At 40.8% G+C, this 22785-nt stretch overlaps 2 protein-coding genes and 1 long non-coding RNA gene across 4 annotated transcripts in view; 2 read left to right on the top strand and 1 right to left on the bottom strand.

Moving 5' to 3' along the window:
* The first annotated feature begins 112 nt into the window (after positions 1–112).
* Positions 113–5994, top strand: dnajc16 (DnaJ (Hsp40) homolog, subfamily C, member 16). Of its 2 annotated transcripts, none has more exons than XM_038723306.1 (15): positions 113–268; positions 683–864; positions 939–1005; positions 1155–1479; positions 1584–1768; positions 1915–2019; positions 2114–2272; positions 2401–2531; positions 2639–2822; positions 3156–3335; positions 3461–3537; positions 3758–3838; positions 4040–4129; positions 4222–4392; positions 4519–5994. In XM_038723306.1, the coding sequence occupies exons 2-15, from the start codon at positions 692–694 to the stop codon at positions 4964–4966; spliced, it is 2376 nt and encodes a 791-aa protein (XP_038579234.1). In that variant the 5' UTR covers positions 113–268; positions 683–691; the 3' UTR covers positions 4967–5994. The 2 variants fall into 2 exon arrangements, with proteins under 2 accessions (XP_038579234.1, XP_038579235.1); XM_038723307.1 differs by having other exon boundaries at positions 114–307.
* Positions 5995–8781: 2787 nt separating this feature from the next.
* LOC119906164 (voltage-gated potassium channel subunit beta-2-like) overlaps positions 8782–22785 on the top strand; it is a 32208-nt gene continuing 18204 nt past the window's right edge. Inside the window, exons 1-5 of the mRNA XM_038723713.1 lie at positions 8782–10206; positions 12497–12837; positions 14552–14595; positions 19767–19804; positions 20970–21049. Of these exons, the coding sequence (XP_038579641.1) occupies positions 10156–10206; positions 12497–12837; positions 14552–14595; positions 19767–19804; positions 20970–21049 (554 nt within the window). The 5' untranslated portion in view covers positions 8782–10155. The remainder of the gene's footprint in view (positions 10207–12496; positions 12838–14551; positions 14596–19766; positions 19805–20969; positions 21050–22785) is intronic.
* Positions 10926–13354, bottom strand: LOC119906165. The gene is made up of 2 exons (XR_005444935.1): positions 13062–13354; positions 10926–12673 (listed from the first exon to the last, which is right to left on the bottom strand). It is a non-coding gene; the product is annotated as an uncharacterized LOC119906165 (long non-coding RNA).

The following is a 22785-nucleotide window of genomic DNA, read 5'->3' as shown; positions in this document are numbered from 1 at the left end:
ACAACAAAACCAAGCACACACAAACGAAAAACAAAATGTCACCATATACTCAATCTCCCGAAATGCATTTCGACACTGGCCTCCCCCCCCCCTTCTTCTCCTGCTTCGCAACAGCAGGTTAAGAGCTTCCCCTGGAGGAACTGCAGGATGCTGCTGAACACACCCTTTGCATTTCGCTGTCTCTTCACAACAGCGTTAAGCAACAAGATGAAGAACATCAAAGCCACCAAATATGTGGCGTAGAGCCGGTTGACTGCTTCTGCTTGAGGTGACTGGGAATAAAGCGTTAACGTTAGAGCTGTTGGCGGTGAGACAGCTTACTTAGCCACTGTAGCAACGCAAACCCTAGTGAAAAAACTGCATGAACGTTTTTTATCTTCGAGGAATAACGTTAATGTCACAGCCCAGTTACATGCCAGCAGTATTATGATATTGTAATGTCCGTTTCTGTATTAATTAGCTGACTCATATTACCCAGCTTGCCTAGCTTCTGTGGTTAGCATGCTGTAACTTTAATGCCATTTTGTCTTCATCATTTTGCATCCTTACAAGGCTAGTGTCAGTATGGAGGAAAAGCTGTTTCAGATGTGCTAGTCAGCTCAAGGCTGTGTCATGATTCCAGGTCTGATCATTCCTCAGATTGAATCCACTTTAACCTGATGGTTCTTCTGATGTGTTAAAGGTATCTGTGATGGCAGGGTCAAAGATGTCTGTGCAGCTGGCTGTTGTGGTGGTCCTCTCAGTGCTGCTGACAGGAGCAACCCACGCTGGGCCTGAGATGGACCCATACAAAATCTTAGGCGTAACCAGGAGTGCCAGCCAGGCTGAGATCAAGAAAGTCTATAAGCGTCTTGCAAAAGAATGGTAAATATTTGCCCAGGACAGAGACCTGTTTTTATAGAAGTCATTCAAGTATTAATGAGCGTCTTCTTCTCAAGGCATCCTGACAAAAACAAAAATCCAGGTGCTGAGGACATGTTCATCAAGATTACCAAGTCTTATGAGGTTAGTATTTTTTGAAAATGGAATTCATCAATATATTAATAACCTTTTGTATCATGTGGGATGTGTATGTAAGCTGTGATAAAAGCCAGTTAGGTATGCTTGAGAGGAAGATTTCTGCCATACTGACATTTGTTCTACCCAAAATCTAGATCCTGTCCAGTGAGGACAAACGTGCCAATTATGACCGTTACGGGCAGACAGATGACACCCAGCCATACGGCAGTGGTCGAAATGGTCATCGTCACGACAGCTTTTACTTTGACGAGTCCTTCTTCAACTTTCCCTTCAACAGCAAGAACCACAGGGACTTTGCTGACAGCAAGTACATATTGCACTTTAACCAGTATGTGAACGACGTGGTGCCTGACAGCTACAAGAGGCCATACCTGATAAAGATCACCTCTGACTGGTGCTTCAGCTGCATCCACATCGAGCCTGTCTGGAAAGAGGTGGTGCAGGAGATGGAGACTCTAGGTTTGGAATGAAGCTATAAATCAGTCAAAGTTATGCAGCAGCCCTGCATAGGGCGAGTTGAAAAGACTGATCTGTGCATGTCTGTTGACATCCTGTCTTTGCAGGTGTGGGAATAGGTGTTGTGGATGTTGGCTATGAGAGACGGTTAGCCAATCATCTTGGTGCTCATCGCACCCCATCAATACTTGGTGTCATCAACGGCAAAATTACATTTTTTCATTACGCTGTAGCAAAGGAGCACCTGAGGCAGTTTGTTGAAGACCTTCTTCCTCAGAGACTTGTGGAGCGGGTAAATATCTGCCTGTCTTGTGATAAACATTGCATATGCATGCAGTGCATTACTAGTAAGCATGACTAAAAAGTTGCTTTCTATGTAAAATGTAGACAGATGGAACAGATTTATAACGGAGACATTTTGCATTTTCTGTATTTCAGGTCACAGACAAGAATGACCTGCAGTTCTTGAACAGCTGGCATGAGCTCAACAGGCCACACGTGCTCCTGTTCGACCAAGTGCCTGTAGTCCCTCTGCTATACAAAGTAGGCTCTTGCTTTGCTGGTTTTTATGTGAAATGTATCTCAGGTGCCGCTGACAGTAATTGCATCACTAACACAGCTCTCTGCATCTCCATAGCTGACAGCGTTTGCTTATAAGGACTACTTGCAGTTTGGCTATGTGGACCAGGGCCTTGCAGAGACTGCCAATCTGCAGAAACAGTTTAATATTAACACGTACGCTCCAACCATGCTGGTCTTCAAAGAGAACATTGACAAGCCCGCTGACATTATCCAGGTAAATCACAGAAGCAGGGAGCTTGAGAAAAGAAAGTAGTTTCACTTTCTTTTTGACTGGTTTGATGTAATTATTCACTGAAATGTCACCTCATACTTTGTCTTTGTTGTTATGTTTGTTCTCTGCAGGCTAAAGGAATGAAAAAGCAGATTATTGATGAGTTCATGTCAAACAATAAATTTCTGCTTGTGCCACGGCTCGTCAACCAGAAGCTCTTTGATGAGCTCTGTCCTGTCAAACAGTTCCACAGACGCAGGAAGTAAGCAATTCAAATATGAGACCAAACTCAATTCGTTTTTTGATGTAATTTATTTCAGGTAGTTTGCATTCAATGAGTCACTTTAATGTCTTTCCTTCCCCCATCAGATTCTGTGTCCTGCTGATCACAGGTGATGAAGAGACCTTTTCTTTAGCAAACCAGGTGTTTCTCTCATTTGCCTCTACCAATACCAAGGAAGTTGTGAGGTTTGCCTATGTGTACCATCGGCTACAGCAACCTCTGTGCGACATTCTCATGCAGAACAAGGACAGTGCACAGTCACCACCACAGGTACACTCATACGTGTCCTAACACTTCAGCTGCCAGTTCCACTGTGAATCTACCTCATATATGGAGATTTGAGAATTGTTGTTGGTATTAATTCAGTATATTTGTTTGAATAATGTATGTAATGTAATGCACATATTTTCCAGACAAAGTAATGATTTCAAGGATTATTCCTCACTGCCATAACAAACAGCTAGGGACATTTGTAAGAAAAACAACGCACCCCTGCCTTTATAAATGATCCACTTTTATGTTGTAAAGAAGTCTTATGAAAAGACATTTGACTTCATAAGTCATACTCCTATAAAAAGTGTTATTATTCGTTTTTTTACTCAGGTGGTGATCCTGGAGAGGCGTAATGCTGCAGGGAAGGCCTTGTTCAAGCCAGTGACGGCCTGGAACGGCAGCGAGGAAGACAGGCAGCGTCTTCTGGAGGAGCTGGAGCGACTTCAGAAGGACCCGTCCATCCTCATCCATGACGCCGTGCTGCCTGAGCTCAACAACGAGTTTGCTTCTGTATGTTCTTTGTGTAAAAACAGTGGGTTTGAGCAATGCTTATCTGTGCACCCAGTATTCTTTATTAACCAAGTGTTTGGTAAATATCACGCGCCAGTCCTGTTACTAAATGTCTCACTCTGTAGATGTTTGTAATCCGATGGATCTTTGCATCTTATGATTACCTCTCTGAAGTCATCGACGATATTCTGCATAACAACTGGTAGGTAGAAATCTCTAACTGATGTTTAATTTGAGATTTGAGAAGTAATTCCACATATATGTAAGAATCAGACATTAAAGATGAACATTTTCTGAAGTAAAAAAAAAAAAAAATTGCACTACAACAGTATTTAATTTGCGTGCAAGCTTCCTTCCACCTCACTGCTGAGATGCAAATACAGTGTGTCTTGTTGCACTAAGACATCTGTGATGATTTGCAGGCGTGAGATGATGCCTCTTCTGTCCCTCATCTTCTCTGCCTTGTTCATCTTGTTTGGAACCGTGGTCATCCAGGCCTTCAGGTTAGTTGCTTTACCAAACACGTTTTCACTAGACCACCAAAAGTGTTAAAGATAGCAACATCACATTTTCCTGGGATTAGTGTAAGCCTAAGTATAAAGGAACCTAAAGACTGGCCAAAGAAAAAAGTAATAATGCCATTTATTTTACTCTTCTACGCTTCTCATTTGGGGAAAACATTTTTTTGTTTGTTTGTTTTCCAGTGACTCAAGTGACGATAAGCAGACTAAACCAAAGGCAAAAGATGGAACAAAAGCAGAAAATGGATCACCGGGGGCCGGTAGTACTTCAAGGCAAGAATACACTTATAATTGACATATTAACATTTATCGAGTGCAGGATTCATCATGTTTTTAAGCTCTTTTATTTTGGCTGTTGACTCTAGTCGGCCTCCCAAGAAGAATTTTGTGGAGGTGACGGAGCTGACAGATATCACTTACATGAGCAACCTGGTGAAGCTGAGGCCAGGACACATGAACATAGTGCTGGTGCTCACTGATGCCTCCAAGAACATTCTCCTTAGCAAGTTTGCCAAAGAGGTTTACTCTTTCACCGGGTAAGCTGAATATGTATTTTTCCATGTGTGGAGTCCATTATAAGTGTTTTTTGAACATTTTATTGTGTTTTAAACAACCTTGCTTATAGCAACTTCATCACATTCATTATTTCAACACTCTCCTAGGAGCCTGACGCTGCATTTCTCCTTCCTGAACATCGACAAGCACAGCGATTGGATGAACACACTGCTGGAATACGCCCAGGATGCCACGCAGATTGATGCAGACGACGATGACGGAGGCAACCACAAGCTAGACTACACCGGCTACGTGCTGGCGCTTAACGGCCACAAAAAGTACCTCTGTCTGTTCAAGCCCGTCTACACTGGGGAAGACCTTGACAGTAAGTCATCAGAGGATGAAGGGGCCGCTTCAGGAGGGAGGTCGAGATCCAGTTTGCGTGATGACCATCCACCGCGCAAGTCCAACCGATCCCGCAGCATATCCACCCTGCAGATCCACCACAAACTGGACCGCCTGGGGTTGTGGATGGAAAGGCTAATGGAAGGCACTTTGCCTCGCTATTACATTCCCGCCTGGCCAGGACTAGACAAGATCACCCCCAGTAAATAGGTCGAGGCGAGTTAGCAAGGACATGGTATTTATCTACTGTCACATTCCCCTCGTGTTTTGCTGAAAGTAGAGCTGCCTTTTTTGCACTTAAGATATTTAATAGGTACAGATGTCTTTAAAGTTGGGTTAATATTACAAACCTGGCTTCAGTGCAACTACTGTGGGACAGGTCCTTTAGTGTACCCCTCTTACACTCAGTGCATGTTGTTTTCTACTGCTGATTGTCATATTTCAGTCAGGCAAATGCTGCTGCTACAGCCTTGAGAACTGAAAACTGAATCACTGTGGCCGCCTTTACTCTCCTGCCGTCATGACCATGAGTCATATTCACACACAATCAAGGCGACAGGAGGACTACGTTCGTCTTCATTGATGAATACTGTGAATAGAGATGCATGTCTCATACAACACTAAATCTCTTTCCATTTTTATGCATCTCAGCCCAATTTCTTTTCAGTTGAAAATGATCTCCTGAATGCGGACTCGCTTGTGCAATATAGCGTACTGCTATGATGACATAGCCTCTTACGCTGGACCTCAAGGGTTTATTCATGTTAGGTTGTGGTTCAAAATGTATTTCACTTGGTTTATTTAACAACCTCAGTCAGCCAGTAGCTTTATGTAGCAAACATAACAGGCTGTCTTTATTTTCTGAATGTTCTCCAAATGGCCACTATTAACTGAAACATTATGTCATCTTGAATTGTGTAAAGTCAAACATAGTGTATGCTTTCTTGGTTTATTGTAATTGTTGGTGTTGTTATTTATCATTTGTTTTGTCAACATTAAGTGTAAAATGCCATTAATAATATAATTTGTTATGATGTAAATATTGTACAGAATCATTATCTAGGACCTGTTTGAAAGATAAGGTGAATAGTTTACATGGATCTATCAAAATGCTGTAGTCATTGTTTTTTTAAGTGTAAAAAAAAATATGTCAGCTACTGTCAGTTGGTCTTCAATAGTGCATTTATCCTCTTGTTGGTTATAATAAAATGCTTTGTTTGTTAATTAACGCTGAAAAATTTAATGTTTTGTAGATTTTGCTTATTCAGCAGGACAACTTTGGCATTTAATGAGAAATACCTTGCAAAGTACCTGTGGTGTCATTTGGTGGAGACACCTCCACTAGATTACATCCTGCAAGGTTTAGACCATGGCAGCACAGGATAATCTCAATTTAATTCTAATACAGATAACAAAAATGGTTACTATTACTTTTTGACAAACACTGTCCTTTTTAATAGCATCACTTAATGGGCACATTCTTCTGCTGACATTTGCCTCCTGGATGTACATGGGAGTGGAATGTGTGGGACTGGTGGAGCAAACTTCTCACGTGACAATGTTGTGTCATCACGTCTTAGTGTGACCTTTGTATTTGAAAGTCATAGACCTTTTTCAGAGCAGACATTTTTACTTGTCCTCAAGGATTGATTTTAGGACCACTACTTTTAACTTACATGTTATAAATGACGTCATCAGAAAACACAGCCACAATTTTGGAATATTAAAAATTAAATAATTTTTCATAATTATATGTTCTGCCAGTTACACAGAAGTTAATGTGCACATGAGAACAGTTATGATAAGTTGTTGTATAATAATAATAATGATAATGATGAACTTTATTTATATAGCACTTATTAAAACAAAGTTATAAAGTGCTTTACATGATCAAACAAAGATTTAAAAACATTTCAGGACACAGACCATAAAATCATGCAATTTAAATGATGCAAAGTTGAAATGGTATGCGTGATGCTGGTAAGTTTGTTTTTGATGGAGATGGTGCAGGGTAAAGAAGCACAGGGAGCAGTACAGCAGGATGGGTTGAATTATACAAGACGTGAGTGAAACTGAGTTTGTAACTCCCTCCTGCCAGGTGGCAGAATTATGTAGTAGTAAAGGATCAACAGGAGCTAGGGGTAAGAGACAGTGCTCTGAGTTTGTGCAGTACACGGAGTTGCTGGGATCATTTTATAAGTGTTTAATCAAAACTGAGTTTATTGTCTACAATGAGTCCAAGAATGTATTATTTGAAGCTGCTCATCTGTTAATCTGTCTTGCGGGTTCAGTCCAGTGTGGTGTGCTAACAACCAGTTATTTTGTTTTGTCCATGCTCAGCTGCAGGTACTTCTAAGTGCACCAACATGTGAACTGAGAAATAGGATTTTGATAGGCTGTGACAGAGTTATTATTGACCTCCTCTTAATATACAGATTTAAATGTGATGCAAATCTGTCAATCTGTCAGGATCATACAAGGAGACAAATAGGTAGCAAAGTGTGTATAGGCTTAATAATAAATATATTTTCTCCCAAACACACAAAATTGTATTTGCACATGCAGGATGTCTTTTAGTATTTTTGTATTCATTTTAGCAAAAATCCAATCGTGCTCACTATCTTCAAATCATTTATTTTTAATGGAGAAATGATATTGCTAATGCTATGCTGTCAGCGTCTCTTCCTGCCACATATTTGCTGCCATCTGGTGGCCCCATAATAGTAAATACCTATCCCCACCTAGAGTAGGCAGCATATGCCCATGGGAGTGGATATGAAAAATAGCCAATCCCAGCTGACATGGGACAAATGGCGGGATACACCCTGGACATGTGCCAGTACAAATACAAAGATCCTTCAGAAAAATATAAATAAATAATTAAAAGACTATAGATATTAAAAACAAGATTTAAACAATGCAATTAAATTACTAATTCGCTAAACAGAGCCAAAAGCCTGGTCAAATAGAATTTATTTTAACTTAGATTTAAAAGTGTCTAGTGTCCGGGCTCCTCTCATGCTCTCTGTCAACTGGTTCCACTTAAGAGCAATAATAGGTAAACGCTACTTCTCCATGTTTAGTTTCTCCCAAGAAAATCCTGTGTAAGTGAAGTGTTTTCATGTAAGTTTTATTCTTATGAAAGGCTAGCCCCTACACTGAGTGCAAAAAAGACCACTCCCCCGCACAGGTGTAACCAAAAACATGTATCTGTTGGATAATATTTTACATTTAATCAAAGAAACACAAAGTCCCTGTTTACTATCAGTTAATCTTAATAATTTGATATGAATGGCTAAAGCAGTCATTGCTAAGATGTAGAACTGCTTTGTTTGTTTTAGTTCATTTGAGACTTGGGATGAAAGTTGAGGGTGGTGTGCTGGTAATGCAGAACTGGTAAATTGTTGTGGTGCTTATCTGAGTTATTTGAGGTGGAACTATGGTAAATTGTTCTGGTCCATATGATATTAATATGTGGTCAGTTTTGTAGGTCCTGAGCAGGCACTAAACATGAACATAACTCACGAATTCCCACACCTTGCCCACAACATGCAAGACACATGGCCCATGTACAGTAAGGTGAGCATACGGTAAATTTATTTGGTCCATCCACTAGACACCTGACATCTGGCCCAAAAAAAGGTGGACCTCAGCTTGAGTCCATGCAGTCATTCAAGGCCAAATGGGGGCCATAAGAGAACTGCAGATGTGGGTCAGGTTTGAGCCAAACATTCGTTACTATCTGGCTGGTAGGCATTGTGGAGCTCGAGAACAAGGGGTCTCTAAATGGAGTGGCTCTGGCTCAGGAGATACAGCGGGTTGTTCACTAAGCAGAAGGTTGGTGGTTTGATACCAGAAATGCTGAGCCCAGGCAAATGTTCCTCAATGAGATAGAGGATTTCCTAGAGGATTTCCTATATAAAGGCATAACACACATCTAAATTAGTTTAGTCTTTTCCATACTCACTAGCAAAACAATTCCTAATAATACATTCTACAGGTGGTGCATTGAAGTCAGTAAGAGTGAACAACATGATTGTATCTAGAACTCAGGCAATATTTAGTCAGTTTAGCTGTCAAAGAAAAACTAAGAACCAAACTCTGATGTCCTGGTGGACAATAAGCCTATGATACCATATTTTGTGACTACAAGATTTCAGGTTTATATCCTGTTGGAGAACTTTGAGTGTCATCCTCTTGTTTCTCTCTGTTGTCTATTGTGAACTGCCGCTTGCAGCTTTGATAACATTTTTATGTTGTATTACTTTAATCAACTCATGAACAGTTTCACTGTAACGCTTCAGATCCTGCAGCTCCACATGTGTGTGTTCAGGCATTGATAGAACGGTTAATCGCATTCACAGACAAACAGATCAGTTGGAAAATGCAATTTATGTTCCATTCATGGAAAAGGGGGTAAGGATAGTGTTTCAATACAAGCTAGCTTTGAGCAGCAATAGCGTTTTTTGCACACAATGTGTGTATTGATGGAAAAATCTTATCACATCTCGCCCACAAGAATCTATACAATTATATTACAGCGCAAGTAAAATCATAATCTTTGACATCAGTATTTATAACATTAATGTTTATTAATGGTGTGGGAGATTCCGGTGGAGATCTTGTTTGACCGTTCTGTGATGAAACTGCCCTGACATTCATGGACATGATAGTCTGTGCACAGCTGTGTTCCCCCACCTAGCCCTTATTCCCTACAACTTATTTTGATATATAATATATCTGGGAGGAGCCAGGCAGAAATCAAGGACGTATGAACTGACTGATGCTTGTTAAATGCAGTGATAACATTATTTTTATTTCTGTGATGTCTTCCAGTGGTGCTTCTAGCTGACAATGCGACAGCCTGAGGGGTTGACAGAACATCAGATCTCGCTTTCACTCTCCATCAAAGGAGCCTCCTTTTTGCACAAAACACACAAACAACAAGTTAACTCTATGAGGATTTAAAAGGACAAGATCGTTTGAGATTGTTAGAAATATTGGTTGGGACAATTCAGCTAGAGTTAAACAATGGTAGGTCCAAATCAAAATCTATGGTAGTAGTAGTAGTAGTTATACCTTTAATAAATACACAGAGAATTTGTCTGAAAAGTGTTGAATGTTAGACAAATCTAAATTACAGGCTTTTAGTATGCCTTCGGCTATAGCAGATAATCACAAGCTTTTAGTGCAGATGCTAGTTTTGGTGCCAAGATAAATAATTTACTTGTGAGATTATTTTCTGGCCTCTGCAGTGCAGACAGGGTTGCTGATAGGGCCCTTTTGTGCCATGTGACGAAAGGGAGGGAGTAGAAAGCCATATTAACTCTTCCACCAACTACTTTAAAAACAGTCCAGAAGCCACTCTGCTTGACATCAGACCATCACCAAGCGTTATCATGAGCAGTGTAGTCCAGAACCCCTACATTGGCCGAACGCCAGCCAGTCGGGTGAGTAGCTAATAGTGTTTAGGATAGATTGATTGATAAAGGAATATAAGGATTGATGTTGTGTGGATATGCTGCCCATATATGGAGTACTATATGGATCCATGAAAAGGGGAAGATTGTGGTGGCCCAAGATAGTTTCACATCTGGTTCTCTGACTTTCTTTTCTTGTCCTTTGCTGAGGCATCACTGTTCTTCTGTTCAGTCTCACTGAATGTAGTTAGATGATATATGTTCCATCTTCATCATCAGGATGTGGAAAGAGGGTCTTAAATTATTGAATGGCTGGGGATTTTCTTGTATAAGCGCTCTAGCAGGTTAGGAAAATGGATTGAGCAGAGATTGCACTCTTTATTTGCATGTGTGAGGACATCAAAAAGGTTGGCCTTCATGGAAATTTGAAGTTATCATACAACTGCATTTATAAAGTGTGGTTCTATTAGCTTATGAGAATTTATTGCAATAAATACCACCTTATGATATTGTTTGTAAAAACAAACAGATATACATAAAGAATGATTACACACTAAGCTTCACTATGCTCAGATGACATCAGGGAACCGTGTAGTACAGTCCACTGTCTACTGAATGTGGCTGCTTTTGTCAGCTATCTCCATTACAGCTGCAAACATTTGGAATACCATACCCAGCACTATCAGGCAGTGCTGTAGTTTTAAATCACAATTAAAATCATGGCTGAAACATAACCAAGCATGTGACCATTAACCACAAAGTACTGTATTGTATTTCATTTTTTGTGTGATGTAATGTTATAAATAGAAGGTGCTTTTTTTTTTATACAGGAGACAAGCATATGCCATGGGTCTCTACTGATGGACATACAACCCGTGTTTGACACGTTCATAAGATATGCATGCTCTAAACTAATCTGGGCTTCGTAAACAGGATAAGATTATTTAGTTTTCAGTACTGGTTTAATTAGAGATATGCCAACTAACAAATTATTTTGTGCTGGTGATTAGCTCAGATCTGAACTTTGTCAAAAAAGGACTTAATGACCAACCACTAAAATTATTTTTATTGGTTCTCTACAGTCTAGTTTGAATTCTAATCTTACACTGTTTTCTGCACTGGGGGAATCGAACCACAGACCCTCCGATAACTAGAAAACCCACTCTACCACCTGAACCAGAGCAGCGATCTACATGTGTAGATTGCTTGCCCTCTCTTTGCTAGTCACAAACTCTAGGGCTGTGTTCGAAATCGCATGCCAACGTACTGCCTACCACATACTGAATTAGTATGTACTGCACACTGCCTTCTAAACAGATTTTGAGGCAACTGAGTAAATACGCACACGGCGCCTGCTCAGATATTCTGGGAAGGGTCTTTCTTATATTGCAGAGGAGTCTTTCACAAGGGAAGAATTAAATTAATTATAAATGCAGGAGGAGAAAATATTCCCTTCAGCAGAATAAAGAAAAACACATAACCCACCCTTTTTCCTGAATCACCCTCCCCACCTGATAAAATTTGGGCAGTCCTTAAAAATAAATCAACTCTTCCCAGTGCAGATGGACCATCTAATCAGCATTCGCCATATCTATACTCATCATTTATAATGGAAGCATTTACAGAAGGGAAATGTATTGAATAGCTTTTACTACAAAAATGACAATGAGAAAAAGCAACAAACTAGGGTATGTTTTCAGGATAAACAACTTTTACAGACAGTTTATTGTGTTCCTAATTCAACACCATCAGTGTCACATTATCTAAGCCTATACTCACTTTGCTACCTATTTGTCTCCTTGTATGATCCTGACAACTTTATTGTGATACTGTCAGATCTAAAAAGATCATCTTGTCTTTCAATTCTTCCTTCAGCCAACAGTGCTATGTCTCCCCAAATGCATGCCACAATTCCACAGATGTCTACCCAGGCACCTAGTGTGTGAGTATGGATCTTGCACTGTTTTAAATGGCATTGTCATGGGCATGTGTGCATGTTCATCTTTTCATCTGCAGAGACACTTAAGTAAAGCACATCAGTACGTCATGCACAATACTTAACTCGCCCATAAATTATTCAGAGTTTGTACTTCAATAATGCAGACAGTAGAGACAGAGCAGAGACCATGAAACACAGCTGTGATTATGTTGCAAGCCATGATGTACATGGCAGTGGGAAGGGTTGAGAGGAGGGTTAGCTGATGATGTCCTGATGATTGTCCGACCCACTCACATTGGTGGAGGTGGTATTTATTGTCATGGCTCTATCACACTCCTGTTTGATTTTGACACCAGCTTTTGTTTTGACATCAACTTGTAGATGCCCAAGCCTGGGGGCAGTGGAGGGGTGCCACCTGGGAGTCGAGACAGCAGTGGGATATGTCGAAGCAGTAGCATCAGCAGTGCAAGTGGCGGATCTGGAGGCAAGATAATGTCACTGTCATCCATGAATGAGAGTGTACACAGTGGCCTGAGTTGTTTCTTGTCAGAGCAAGCACTGGAGCAGGAAGAAAAGCAGCAGCGCAGTAGCCAGTTAGCAGAGTTTCAGCGTCTGAGAGAGGTCCGCGCAGCTGCTCAGCTCAAAAATCTGGAGGATTTCCTTAGGATGAACCATGTTTCACTCAGAGACAGCATGTCTTATGCCACTGGCATGATCTACAGGTAAGATGAGCTCAGAGCTATAACCATGTTATAGATATGTGCATATAGCCCTGAGCTAAAATGTGGAAGTGGCCAAAATAAATCTACAACTAATCAACCAATTACAAAGTAATTAAGGAGTCATGGTGTGAACCTATGGAAATCAACTCCTAATAAAAAATAATAATCTTCTAATAACTGTTTAGCTAAAGAATAAAAATCCAACAAAAAGCGAGCACACTTACAATGTAGTGACTGAGTCCAGGAAATCCAAAATAAAAGTGATCCACAAGGAAAATACTAAATCCACAAAACACTGGGAAACAGGGAGATGCAACACGACAGAACAAGGCGGGCAAAACACTGCAGAGCGTCAGGACACAACAAAACACCTGAACAACACATGAACAGAAACACCAAATATTTATACACAGGGGTTAATGAGCAGGGTGGGAGCAACACAGGTGACTGGGATCAGGGTTAACGAGACACAGAGACAGCAGGGGAAAACAGACAGACACAAATAAAGCCCAAGGGAAACTAATAACCAAGAAGAAACAGAATAATATAAATAACTAATCCAGGATATAAGTAGACAGATCACAAATACTACAACTAACAGGGAAAACCGACCGAACTACGTTTAAAAAGAGCACAGAGCAGTCAAGGGAAAAATAACACAGAAGTACACAGACCATAAGTAAACACTAAGACATGAACAGAGACACAGACTAAATAACACATACTGGACAACAGGACAATACACAGGACAGAACCCAAAACCCAACATACCATACGACAGAAACTTAAAAGACTACAAATAATAAGACTGAGAACCAACTAAACAAGGCAAGGAGGCATACAGCATGACAGACAGCTACGTCAGGATGCTGTTTGTGGACTACAGTTCTGCATTCAACACCATAAACCCCATAAAACTGGTCAACAAAAAGTGCAAACACTAGGTCTGGGAGCCAGTCTTTGTCACTGGATCAAAGACCCCAGCATGTCGGGCTTGGCCAACACTGCTCCTCCACCATCACTCTCAGCACTGGGGTCCCACAAGGCTGTGTTCTTAGCCCATCCCTTTACTCTGTTCACACACGACTGCAACTCATCCCACAATTCCAGTACTCATCAAATTTGCAGATGACAAAAACCATAGTGGAACTCAAAACTAACAATAAGGATACTGCACACAGAGGGGAGTTTCAGACACTAACAACCTGGTGCAGGTTTTGTGGTAGTTAATAATAATTTCCAGCTGTTGTGAATTTAATTGTCTCCCCTGTATTGGTTGTCAGTAAAGGGTTGGCACTGTCAAAACTGTCTCTTGTCCACACTGTTGGCTACAATACCAATCTGATGTCAAATGTTCAAGCAATACTATTTAATAATATTGACAGCAAGTTTATGAAGAATGGGATTATTTGTAGCCGTAGATAGATTTGGTTTGTGTAGACAAGGCATCCATCTTGACAAAACACAGACAGAAGAAAAACACAATTAAAGTACTCCAATAACCAGAACTTAAAAAGAGGAAAATTATAATGAACCACTAAAAATAAACAACCAGTAGAATAATTAAGTTAAGACTACAACTTCTGAGTGAAAGCTTCTGTGACAAAACAATATTTATACTGCTTTGTTCTACATGACACTACAAACCAATTCACTGTGTTAGGGAGGGGGGAGTTTGCTGTTCTCACTGGACTGTGCTTTTTTTTTTCAACAGAAATCTGGGCAAATCAGGTCTGAGAGTGTCCTGTCTGGGATTAGGTGAGTGGGATATACATGCATCTACAATGACAATAGCACCATGAACATCTATGTATGTAGTATGAGACAAAATAACTGAAAACACAGTACAGCTGCTGTCTTAACTTTCCTTGTTTGTGTTGTCAGATGACTTCAGACTATAAAATATAGATTTGATACATGTCTCAGTCAGCAGTGCAGTAGTCTAGATTCTTTGTACACCTAACCAGTTTATGTGGACATATAAACAGTAGTGCCCAACCTACCAACTGTAAGAATGCATCTCATTGTTCCTCTGATCATTGCAATCCTCACAGATAGCAGGAATGTCAAGTCCTCACAAAGCAGGCACGCACACCTAAATCTTCAACTGTGGACTGAAAATTGATACGTTTGATTTATAATAAAGTAAAAAAGATCAGGAATGAATCCCATGTTGTGTAAAATATTTCTACTGCAATAAATAGCCTTCACTAGAGTTAGTTAGCATTTTAATAACAATTAAAACACATGTGATGTTGACCCCAGGCCTGTACAGAATTTATCAGACATCTCAGAATCAGCCCTACTCTAATTACTTACAGCTTGCTGCAAATCTTTATTTTATAATCATGATGTCGTCTGACACAATCTGCATAATCACAAGAGCTGTGTGATCGGCTACATCAACATTTGATATGAGTGACCCCCATAACACCAGGCAGACTGTGTTTTCACTGTTTTATGTTCAGCTGTGCTTCCTGCTGCTCAGACCTAATTGTTGGCAGAGGATCACAGGCCTCAGACCTCTCCAAAATCCCCACAGCACGGGCACCTTCGTTAATTACTTTAATCTTTTGACAAACACATGGATTTAGCGGTTATTGACCTTCTCCAAACCCCAATTTGTATTTCTTTATCAAATATGCAGAGGAGGAGCAAACCACAGAGTTTAAATGTGATTATATTAATATAAACATACAAAATATGCACTCTGAGGAGCGATAAACACATCAAATCTGACACACCTTCATGAGTCGTGGCACAGACCAAAGTTATCTTTTTAATTAAGTGTTAAGGTTTCACTGGAGGATTCAGAGGAGGACACAAGTTAGATGTCAAACACACGATCTGATTTATTATTAACAGTGCAGGAAAGGAAACGAATGGTTAGGGATTAAGCTGAGTCTTCCAGACAGAGCGGGGCTTGGTAATGGCATCCTTCAGTTCACAAAGGACTGGAGACCACTGGTTTCAACTGGGAGACATGGAAAGTAAGGTGAATCTTCATAGACCGGGGCAGCTGGAGTCTAACAGCGGAGGGGTTAATGATGACATAGGGGCCAATTTACTGGGGCTACAGTTTTCTGTAATCCACTCTCAAGGGAATATTTAGGTATACCATGTCCTGGGGAATACCATGGAGGCGGAACACATGCTGGATGAGGAGGTCAGCGGTTTCACGTGCCTTGGGATGGAGGCAGGCTGGTGACGAAGTCCAGGGCTATGTAAGACTAGGGTCGGCCAGGCACAGGTAAGGGACAGAGGTCACCGAAAGGGTGACGATGTGATGGTTTTTATGATCAGTTCAAACAATGAAGGGTTGCTCAGTTCCCAACTTAACCGCTAAGAGTTCCTTGTTTCCTACATCATAACTTCTCTCAGCAGGGTGTAGCCGGCATGAGAAAAAGGCGCAGGGATGCATCTTTTGATCAGGGCCTGAACGCTGGGATAACACAGCCCCAACCCCCCTGTATGAAGCATCAACCTCCACGATGAATTGTTTGGAGGGATCTGGATGGACTAGGACAGGAGCAGTCGTGAACAGGGATTTTAACTTGTCAAAAGGAGAAAATGACTTGGTTGAGGTCAACTGGGTTAAACGGGCTGTGATCTTACTGTAGTCTCTGATAAACCTGCGGTAGAAATTTGCGAACCCCCAAAACTGCTGTAGTTGCCACTCCACCACCGTCTTGATTTTTTTTGGAGCGGAATTCGCCTTCTGCCTTGATGTAAAGTCTGTTTTCCAGAAGCTGTTGAAGAACCTGCCAAACGTGGGAAATGTGCTCAGTGGGGTCCCTAGAAAAGATCAAGATGTCATCCAAATATACAAAGACGAAACGGTTCAAAAAGTCATGGAGCACATCATTGACCAGGTTTTGGAAGACTGCGGGAGCGTTGGTCAACCCAAAGGGCATTAGCTGTTATTCAAAATGACCCAGTGGTATCTTGAAGGCAGTCTTCTATTCGTCTCCTTCCTTAATACGCACCAGGTGATATGCGTTTTGAAGGTCCAGCTTAGAGAATATGGTTGCCTGCTGCAAGGGTTCAAAAGCTGAGTTGATTAGTGGCAGAGGACTTATTTTTTACTGTGATGTTGAGGCCATGGTAGTCGATACAGAGGTGGAGAGATTTCCCTCTCTTTTCCACAAAAAAGAAACCAGCACCAACGGGGGACGAGGAAGGACAAATTAGACCTGCTTTCAGCGAATCTCTGTAGACTTCCATGGCCTCTTTCAGGATGCAATAGATTGTAGAGTCTACTGGACGGGAGTGGGGCATCAGGAAGAAGTTTATTCTCACAGTCATAGGGTCTGTGAGGTAGAAGTGACAGTGCTAGGTCTTTGCTAAATACTCTTTATAGGTCATGATATCCGCTGGGATCATTGGACAAGTCTGGAGGCTCAGAGTTGGATGGGGAGTCAGCACCCTCTGCAGGTGATAGAGCAGATTGCAGACAGGTGGACAGACAGTGAGGACTCAACCCATGATTCTGTGGGAAGCCCAATCAATATGAGGGTTATGAAGTTTTAACCAAGGGTAACCTAAAATGATTGGAGTCTGAGGTGCGGAGATTAGTTTGAAAGAGATGTATTCGTTGTGATTACCTGACAGAACTAGCTTGAGGGGCTCCATGGATGGAATGGACAGAGAAATCATGGAATTCAGGCTAGTAGGGTCGTCACGTGAAGCTAGTTATCCTTTATCCTTTCATTCAGCCCCATTCTAAACACACCCTGTAATGCGGTATTGTTTCAGCCCGCGTCCACAGCCAGAGTTCTAAACTCCACTGAATAGTCCGCCACAGAACGGGCTCCCTGCTGGAGTTCTAACAGCCGCCTAGAAGCTGTCACGGTTTTGTGGTGATAGGCAGGGTTGAGCAGGTTGGAGGACCCAAATGCAGGACACGAAAGCCAGCAGGGCTTACAAACAGAGTGGCTGATTGACTGAGTCCAAAAACAAAGGCTGTCCAACAGAAATCCAAAAGGGTGAAAACCAGAATCCAAAATGAGCAGGGTAACAGGGAGACACGGCGAGTAAGGCTGAAGACACGAGAACAAACTGCAACACTGGGTGACAATAAACAATGACCCGACAAAGACAAGATAGAAACACCAGGTATATATACACACACACAGGGACTAATGAGCAGGGCGGGAGCCCTGGGAACGAGAGAAACGGGCAAATAGACATATGAAACAATGGCAAAAACTCAAACTCACAGGGAAAAAACTACAACTCATAACAGAAGCATCATCAGTGTGGTCGGGGTGGTCAAAAACCTCATGTTTACATTGACGGGTTCAGCCCAGGCTAGAGCTCTCCCTGTAGCCCCAAGATGTAACGTACCTTGGCAGGATCTGAATCTCCAGCGAACGGCTCAGGGCCCGGGGTGTAGGATTCTGTTGGAACAGGTGGCTGGGGAGCAGGCTAACTGGAGCGAGCTGTGTGGATAAAACTAGAGGGATTAATTTAGTTACTTGGTCTTAGAGGTGAGCAAGCTGCTCATGGGTACCTTGATTGTCCTTCAGAGTCCGGATGGATTGTTCGTGTTGTCCTAACAAGGCTCCTTGGCTGGCCAGGGCTGTTTGACTACTGGGGGTTCCCGTCGTCATGTCCACTGAATCCATACTGGCCAGTTCGTACTGTTAAGGTTTCACTGGAGGATTCAGAGGCGGACACAAGTTGGATGTCGAACACACGATCTGATTTATTAGTTTAACAGTGCAGGAAAGGGAACGAATGGTTTGGGATTAAGCGGAGTCTTCCAGACAGAGCGGGGCTTGGTAATGGTGTCCTTCAGTTCTGTTCAGGGCGAAGTGGCTTGGCAGGCTGACAGGCAGGGTACAAGTAGACAGACGGGCAGCGTCTCGGGGCTCAGGTGGATACTGAGGTGGACAAAAACAGGACGTTGGGCTAGTGATGTGTCCGTCCGTATCGAGGCTTCGAAGCGTGTGTCGAGTAATGCAGGATGTTTTTTGTGAAGCGCATATCAAGGCTTGTGTTGATGACGTATGTGGTGACGTTCGAAGCCTTGCGAGCCGACCGTATGTGACCGATTCAGGAGATGGTTTGCAGGTTTGGCGTGCGATTCGAAAGGAGCACCAAAATGCAATGGACCATCCTCAACATTTTGTGGACTTTTGAACTTGAAATTGATTGACACTATTAGATTTTATCTACAGCTCATTTTAAATGACTAAAAAAAGTTTATCAACTTATGTCAGAATTGCTTTGATCAAATAACTTCAAAAATACATTTTGTGGCTTTGGTAAGAATTAAACTCTTACCCCATATTACCCTAATAATACTTTTCTAAAGCAGGTAAAATCATCTCCAAAAAAAAAAAAACGTCTGAAGCCCAGCACTATGGAAGTGTTATTTTTCAATAAAGATGAATAAAATGTTGTCTCTATTATCTAAAGTCACAAAACAATTACTTTCCTTATGACCCTGTCATTGTATCATAAAGACAGACACCTTATTAAAAAACTAATGTAACCACATAAGGTTAATCTCAGTGAAGCATGATGTCAGACCACAATAATAAGTCAAATAATACTGTATGCTACATCACCCCAAACATGCTGTCTGTTGACAAAACCTTATGGATTTCTGAAAATGAGTGGTTTAAATATAGTTACACAATTCCTCTAGCAGGTTCAAAACATTTTAAACTAATGATTCTTGGTCAACAAATATCATTTTTCTAAGAGAAATCTTTGCCTGCACATTCTCCAATGACAGCTTGCATCCTTAATAATACTCATATGTTGCAATTCTTTTGGCATTTACTTACTTACTAAATCATTTCCTGTAATCAAACCAAGCCAAAGGGATTCCAGATCTTCTTTTGCAACACACACACACACACACACACACACACACACACACACACACGCACACAGTGTAATCATTTTTATTTTTGCAGGCACCTGGGTGACATTTGGAGGCCAGATAACAGATGAGGTAAGAGGGAATACCTGAATCCCCGTACAGTAGGCGGGAGTGAATTTTCACTCCTGTCCAATCCCATTCCCACAAAAATAGTCCTGTCCTGTCACAATCCCGGAAGTTCCGTCCTGTTCCTGATTTTTTTTAAATCAGAAAATAACCTTTATTCAAATTTCCTGTCATCTCCCAGTCCCAATTGACTATAATTCTGATGGAATAAAAAAATTGCATGGATTCAGTCTTTATTGAGTAGGGAAGCATTTTGATTGACAGGAACAGGCTTCTCGAGCTGAAGCAGAACTGCAATAAACTGAAAAGAAAACTGAAACTGAGACTTATCCACTCATGTGTTTAGCCCTTCTAATGCAAATGTGAATTTAAACCGGTTGAATTATTGTTTGATGTTTTGTCATGTTTCAGCCCAATATGTATTTGATAATAAATTTACACACATCATTTTTACCCACACTTTTAAATACAATTAGAGGTATTTGTACTTTACTTGAGTATTTTCTACTACGTCTCAGCAGGAAATTGTACACACACACACACACACACACACACACATATATATATATATATAACAAATGCTTCACATCTTGCTATATACAACATTCACTGTAGTGCTGTGGATTTAATGACTGAAACACAAATGAATATAAAATGAATACAAAAATTGGTTTATCAAAAAATATTGTGAATCTTGCATAAAGATGCAACAGGTGCAGCAGCCTCTTACATAAGAAACAGCTGAGTGATTTGGGTGGCAGTGCATCCTGAAGACAAAGTCATTAGAAACTTTAAATATCCATGGCAGCCAAGCCAATAGTTCCTCTGAGGAAATCTTAGGGATCACCAAAGTCATTAGCATTCATCCGCAGACCTTGAATGTCTTTCCAAAATGGTACAGATATAGCAATACATCTAACTGATGTTGAGATCTGAAGTGGTGGATATACCAAGCAACTAACTGCCATTCCTATAGCCACTCTACCGCACAGCTCAAAAGTCTTTATTAAATGGGTTATATCATGAAGCATTCTTAATATAACTGTTTGCCTTTTGAAGAACCTTTCAACATGTCAGCAGAAGGGTTTCTCTGAGGTCAGGGGGAGAGAAAACAAAAAAGTTTTGAACTTTACTCATCTTCATTTCATCTTCTCACATTTTGCTGTTGAAGGTGGCAGAGGAGCTGATGACTTTGGCATATGAGAATGGAATCAATCTGTTTGACACAGCTGAAGTGTATACAGCTGGAAGGTAAGTATGGCCTCATTTAAACTTCCAACAAGAGCACCGGGAAAATTCCTGGTGGCCTGAAAAGCTGGCATGTAGTGTCAGGCCAGGGTTAAAAATGTTAAATGAAATAGGTAAATCATAGAGAAAACAAAACAACACAGGGCTGCTGCAGTCCCCCAGAACTGTAGACCATCAGGCCTGCCCTGCTTTTAACCTGATCATCCTACCACCCTATCCAACTACCTTAAGGCAACATCACATGTACATAGCTAAACAACATCCTTCTCTTCCAACATGCACAGAACCAGAGGTGGAAAGAGTACATAAATATTCTACTTAAGTAAAAGTACAATTACTTTGATGAACTTTTACTTAAGTACAAGTAAAATTACTGGTATAAAAATGTACTGATGTTAAAGTAAAATTAGCTCATTTAAAATGTACTCAGAGTAAATGTTAGTTACTTTTTTAACCTCCTAAAATAACTTTTATTCTTATTACAGGCCTCCTTATTCAATTAAATCGCAGTCTTTTGTAATTTGATATTGCGCTTTCAATTTTAGTTCTTTTGACAGATACAAAGCAATAGCGAAAACAATGTTAGAGACCTTTATGTTATTAAGAGAAGTTTTGAGAATATTTTGGCTTCATTATGAAACTGTGGCAGAACAGATCAGACTATGGTGGGCCACACTGGACTGGGAAAATGGGAAACACAGGACTGTATAAAGTCATCTCTCTATTTCCATTATAACAGGTGATAATTTTAATGGGACATTATAGGCGTTAGCATATTTAAATTATAATTAAAATAAGCCTAAGCATAATTAACTAGATACCAGCAGGTTGCTAGAGCCAAACAACATTAGCAATGTCATGCACCGATGTCTTTTTGGCTAATTTGACCAAAGCCTCTTAACTATAAGAACTTCTGTTACCAACTGCCTGCAAGCAGGGTGCGAACTACAGGGGAGCCAGGGGGAGTTTGGCTCCTCTTAATAAGATATGACATGCTAATTTTGCCTTTCACAACTATTTTTCCATATCATCATGGATCATGCTTAAAATCATGAGCGTCAGACTTCATCCAGCCAGAGGGAACGATCACCTACTGCTACTGCAGCTGGGGACTGTCCGCTAGTGTTGTAGTCAAGACTGCCCAAACTGAGACCGAGACAAGACCAAGACTTTAAGGGCTGAGACCAAGACCGAAGGAGGGTGAGACCGAGTCAAGACCAGTTCCCCACATTACATGACACACAACAAAATGTGGAACGAGATCATAGGTACTTCTCAAAGTGATCTGACAAATCCATATTCCCATTAAAACACCCACATACAAACACTAAGAGCTGAAATCAACGTAAGCATCTTTATTCAACACTCCTTTTCCATGCGGGGAGGGATGACAGTCGATAACAGGAACACCACATTTTAATTAGGGTTATTGGCTGCGTTTGAAGCAATACGTTTAACATCCAATCAAAGTCACTCAAAGCAAAAGTAATTTATTGATATTCTACTACAACACTACTGTCCCCAGCAGTTAGTCCTGTCGTTGAGGCACGCGCAAACATTTATTTTTTTACTCAATAAAAGATGTGATTTAAAATGTAGCAAAGTACAATACTTCAAATAAAACATAAGTAAAAATAAAATGACAGATTATAAAAATGACTTGCAAAAGTATAAGTACACGAAAAACTACTCAATTACAGTAACGCGAGGAATTGTAATTCATTACTTTCCACCTCTGC

This window comes from Micropterus salmoides, unplaced genomic scaffold (assembly GCF_014851395.1).
Source record: "Micropterus salmoides isolate LMB-PRFRI ecotype aquatic unplaced genomic scaffold, ASM1485139v1 Ms_hic_scaffold_16, whole genome shotgun sequence".
NCBI lineage: Eukaryota > Metazoa > Chordata > Actinopteri > Centrarchiformes > Centrarchidae > Micropterus > Micropterus salmoides.
Note: the sequence above shows the minus strand (reverse complement) of the source record. Positions and strands in the feature narration are given on the sequence as shown.

What these genes read in the sequence shown, in the direction of transcription:
- dnajc16 (XM_038723306.1), top strand. Translation starts at nt 692, where the DNA reads ATGGCAGGGTCAAAGATGTCTGTGCAGCTGGCTGTTGTGGTGGTCCTC. An exon ending in GTGGTCATCCAGGCCTTCAG is followed by an intron (nt 3,839 to 4,039) that starts GTTAGTTGCTTT and finishes TTTGTTTTCCAG; the next exon opens with TGACTCAAGTGACGATAAGC. An exon ending in GGGGCCGGTAGTACTTCAAG is followed by an intron (nt 4,130 to 4,221) that starts GCAAGAATACAC and finishes TGTTGACTCTAG; the next exon opens with TCGGCCTCCCAAGAAGAATT.